The following is a 3,642-nucleotide window of genomic DNA, read 5'->3' on the forward strand; positions in this document are numbered from 1 at the left end:
TTATAAGAGCAGAATGAAGGATGTAAGGGAAAGAGACAAAGGCAAAAGGAGAGGCTGCTTGGGTGACACTGCCAGTCCCTTGGAGGGACAGGTTCAACCTGTCTCCATCCCAGCTCCCTTTGCATGAAGCACCCATTGCCATCTCACCTTCCTAGTGCCTGGGGCAGAGTGTCAATTGAGAAATCCAAGATAAGTGGGGAACAGTCTACACCTCCCGCTCCCAGAGCCCCGGGGGCGGGCGACGGGATCTGGGGGTGAGTCAGTGGGGTGGGGACCCCATTTCTGCTCATATCCACCTTCCCGGGAATATAAAGGGCAAGCGGTGAGGCCCCGCCTCAGAGCACCCCAAACCTGACACCATGAAGGTCCCAGTCCTTCCTGCTGTGGTTCTTCTCTCGCTTGTGGCGCTCCACTCTGCTCAGGGTGCCTCCCTGGGTACTTCCGAGGTGAGCGCGGCGCCTGGATTCTCTTGTTCTTACCTATTACCTCCCCCAGTCCTCGATTTCTTTACCTGTACTCTCTACTGGACGCGTGGCTCTTATGTTGGACACGATCTTTGCTTTGAATGCAAAGCAGGGGCTCTGAGGAAGGGAAGACAGGAGGAAGGGAGACAAAGTATCCCCAGGAAGACATGTAGATGGATGTGCTTCATTTCTGGAAGGGGTGGGGAGAGGATGGGCGGAGGCTGGACAACTGAATCCTGGGAGGAGACAGGGGCTGATGTTGGTCGTCTGGGCTCAGCCTCACCTGCGTTCTGTTGGTCTCCCAGGGAATGTCTTCCGGGAAACTGGAAGCTTCCTCCTGTCTCTGGAGCCCAGGCCATAGCAAGGATCCCTAGGCTGCAGTCTCCAGCCAGGAGGAACTGGAGGCCCCTCTCTCCCCATCTTCTCCCAAGGTTGGGGGAGAGTGTGCTGAATTTAAAAGTCTAAGATGGGGTCACGGGCACAACTGCTTGGGACCCAAGCAAGTGAAGTCGGTGAGCAGGCAGGCTGGCGGGGCCCCAGGGGAGGTGGAGGGAACCCACCCAGTGGGAAAAGGGACAGTCCATCTGGCTGTGGCTAAGCAGGAAACTGCACCTGGTGTGGCCAGAGCTTTAAAATTTCCAGGGGGAAACCGGGAATTTGATTTGGGTATTCTTACTAATTAAACATGTTTTATCCAAATTAAAAAACAAAAACAAAACGGGCCAACCTCCTGTAAGAGCTAAACATTTGGGTCTAGCCTGTAGGGTACCCGTTTGTGGCCTCCGTCACGGGAAGGAAGAAGTAAGGGACAATGAAGCCGGACAACTAAAGCGGGCAAGTGGCAAGATGGGATGCTCTGAGGTCTGGGGGAGTGTCTGCACGGGGAAAGGAAATGGTGACTCCGACTTTGGTGGCAATAAAGTCACCAAGCAAACCAACCTCCATCAGTTAGAGGCAGGCAGGGCACCTGGGCGGCCTGGCTCCTACCTGTGTGCTAACCTCCCCCACCTGGCTCTACGGGCCGAGCAGAGGTGTCTCAAGAGCAGCCCAAGTCAACTGCACGGCAACACTAGCTCGGTCTTCCTGGGAGGAGTCGTCTCTTCTCCACCCTTTGCACCTGCTGCCTGCCACGGGTGTAGGCCTGGGCTTTAGCTCCTCGCCCCCGCCACTCTCCAATCCCTTCTCGCCGCCTTGCTCATCTGTCCACCATCTGTCTTACTGGAACAGAACAGGTTATCCGAGCCCCACGGAGGAGAACGGGCTGTCGGCTCGGGGACCCGCCTGTGGAGGAGGGCAGGGCTGGCAGAGAGGGTTTGGGGACGAGGACTTGCCCTTACGTGATCAGTAGGCTTTTCCCCCTTCACTTTCCAGGAAGAAACCACCATCGGTGATTATGCGGCAGGCCCTGAGGTAAACATCCTGCTTCCCCCCCTCCCCGCCCCCAGCGTGAGTCTGTGCCCTCCTCCTCACGCTCCTTAGCCACCCTCACAATGCCCCGTCTCTCTGCCTAGAACTTTAACGCTCAGTTCTTGAACATCGACAAGTTGCGTGCTGTAAGTACCATTCTCCAGTGCTGCCCCCCAATACCCACAGCATAAAGATCAATGCCTTGGTAGAGGGCCTGTAAAGCCACCGTGGACCCCTCACCTTTCTTAGGGGGCCAGGGGCTGAGCTCTGTCCTCCCCTGAAACTGATCCTCTTCTGGTCTGTCTCCACAGGCTTTTAAGCCCGATGAATTCCTGAACTGGCATGCCCTCTTTGAGGTAAGAGCGTGGGCACCCCTTCCTCTCCTTGACCGTTCACAGGCTTTCTAGGGTGGGGTCGACACGTTCTAGTAATAGCCCTTTTGGGTCTTTCCTGAGTTCCAGGAGGGAGTAATTGCCCTGCTTGAATGTTGCCCGTCAGGAGAGAGTTTCTTCGGGAGGCTGACGCTTCTTTTCCGCACGAGGCGGGGGTGAGCAGGGCCATAAAGACAGTTCCAGAGAAGGCAGAACTTAATCAGCCAAGAGTTTCTTTGAACCCACATACGATCTACGAGGAAACTGAGATCCTAAGTTGGGGGGCCTTGCCCACACTTAGAAGGCAAAGTCCGCAACAGGGTGGGCTTTAGAGGCTGTGTCGTGAGACTCTGCTCACACTTGCTATGTGCCCCTCCCCCCCCAGATACCTGGTCTCTGAGCCTCAGCTTCCTCACCTGTGATGAGGGTGTGACAGTGCCTCCCTCAAAAGGTAGCTGTGCAGCCCAAATGAACGCATGCCTGCAGAGCAGTCAGTATAAGGCAGACGCGGAACAAGGGCTCAGGGAATAGCAGCTCTTCCTAGAATTATAGAACGAGAACACCATGGCCGCTACAGACAGCTCGTTCACTGAGCATTTACGGATCCACGTTCCCCTGACCTGTAACACATCAGTCTCGTTCTTTCTTTTCTCTCTTAGTCTATCAAAAGGAAACTTCCTTTCCTCAACTGGGATGCCTTTCCAAAGGTAAGAGGTGGTGGGCAGTAGGAGGATAGAAGTTGGTGGTGAGGGAAGCAGCAGATGATCTGGGAGGAAGGGCGGACAGGTAACGAGATAAACCTTTCTGTCACTAAAGCTGAGGGAAATCTCAGCTACTGTCTTTAGAGAATAAGACCTGAGATCAGGGTGGAGATTCCCTTCCATCGCTGCCCCCCCCCCCCCGCCCTGCCCCGTCCTGGGCTTCAGGGGGGCTCCAGCTCCCCGCACCCGAGGGTCCCCAGTCTGACCATACCCTCTCCCCCTCCAGCTGAAGGGTTTGAGGAGTGCAACTCCCGATGCCCAGTGACTGTTCCCCTCAAGACCCAGCACTGCTGACACCCGCTGGAGGAGGGGCTAAGTGTGGGATCTGATCACCATCTTCTAATCACTCTCTCCGGGCTCAGCGACACCAATAAAATGTTTTCCAACCTGACAGCTCCTGTATGTGCATCTGTCCTTATCCCACTGGGCTCTAGGAGGGAATCAGGGTGAAGTAGACTCCAAGACTGGGAGGCAGAAGTCTTGAATTCTGAGAGGGTAGCAGGCAGTGATGAAGGAGGAGGTGGGAAGGGCTTATCAGGATGGCAAGAGACACCGTGTGTCCTAGCTCCTCAGGACTGGCTGACATACTTGAGGAGCATGAGGCTGCCAGTCGCTTGCTAAGATCCCCAGAATCTTAGC

The 3,642-nt window shown here is 55.5% G+C and overlaps 1 protein-coding gene across 1 annotated transcript; it reads left to right on the plus strand.

Moving 5' to 3' along the window:
* The first annotated feature begins 354 nt into the window (after positions 1-354).
* On the plus strand, positions 355-3,394 carry KRTDAP (keratinocyte differentiation associated protein). Its single transcript, XM_047078244.1, has 6 exons — positions 355-446; positions 1,836-1,874; positions 1,976-2,017; positions 2,183-2,227; positions 2,902-2,949; positions 3,230-3,394. Exons 1-6 carry the CDS (start codon positions 360-362, stop codon positions 3,266-3,268), a joined length of 300 nt encoding a protein of 99 aa, XP_046934200.1. The 5' UTR covers positions 355-359; the 3' UTR covers positions 3,269-3,394.
* The last annotated feature ends 248 nt before the right edge of the window (positions 3,395-3,642 follow it).

This window comes from Lynx rufus, unplaced genomic scaffold (assembly GCF_022079265.1).
Source record: "Lynx rufus isolate CCGP_SWC_20201006 ecotype Redwood Valley unplaced genomic scaffold, mLynRuf1.p SCAF_16, whole genome shotgun sequence".
Taxonomy (NCBI): Eukaryota; Metazoa; Chordata; class Mammalia; order Carnivora; family Felidae; genus Lynx; species Lynx rufus.

Bases quoted from the DNA above. Each gene is read 5' to 3' on its own strand.
- KRTDAP (XM_047078244.1), top strand. From the start codon at position 360: ATGAAGGTCCCAGTCCTTCCTGCTGTGGTTCTTCTCTCGCTTGTGGCG. The intron at 2,228-2,901 runs GTAAGAGCGTGG...TTTCTCTCTTAG, and splicing joins ACTGGCATGCCCTCTTTGAG to TCTATCAAAAGGAAACTTCC. The intron at 2,950-3,229 runs GTAAGAGGTGGT...CTCCCCCTCCAG, and splicing joins ACTGGGATGCCTTTCCAAAG to CTGAAGGGTTTGAGGAGTGC.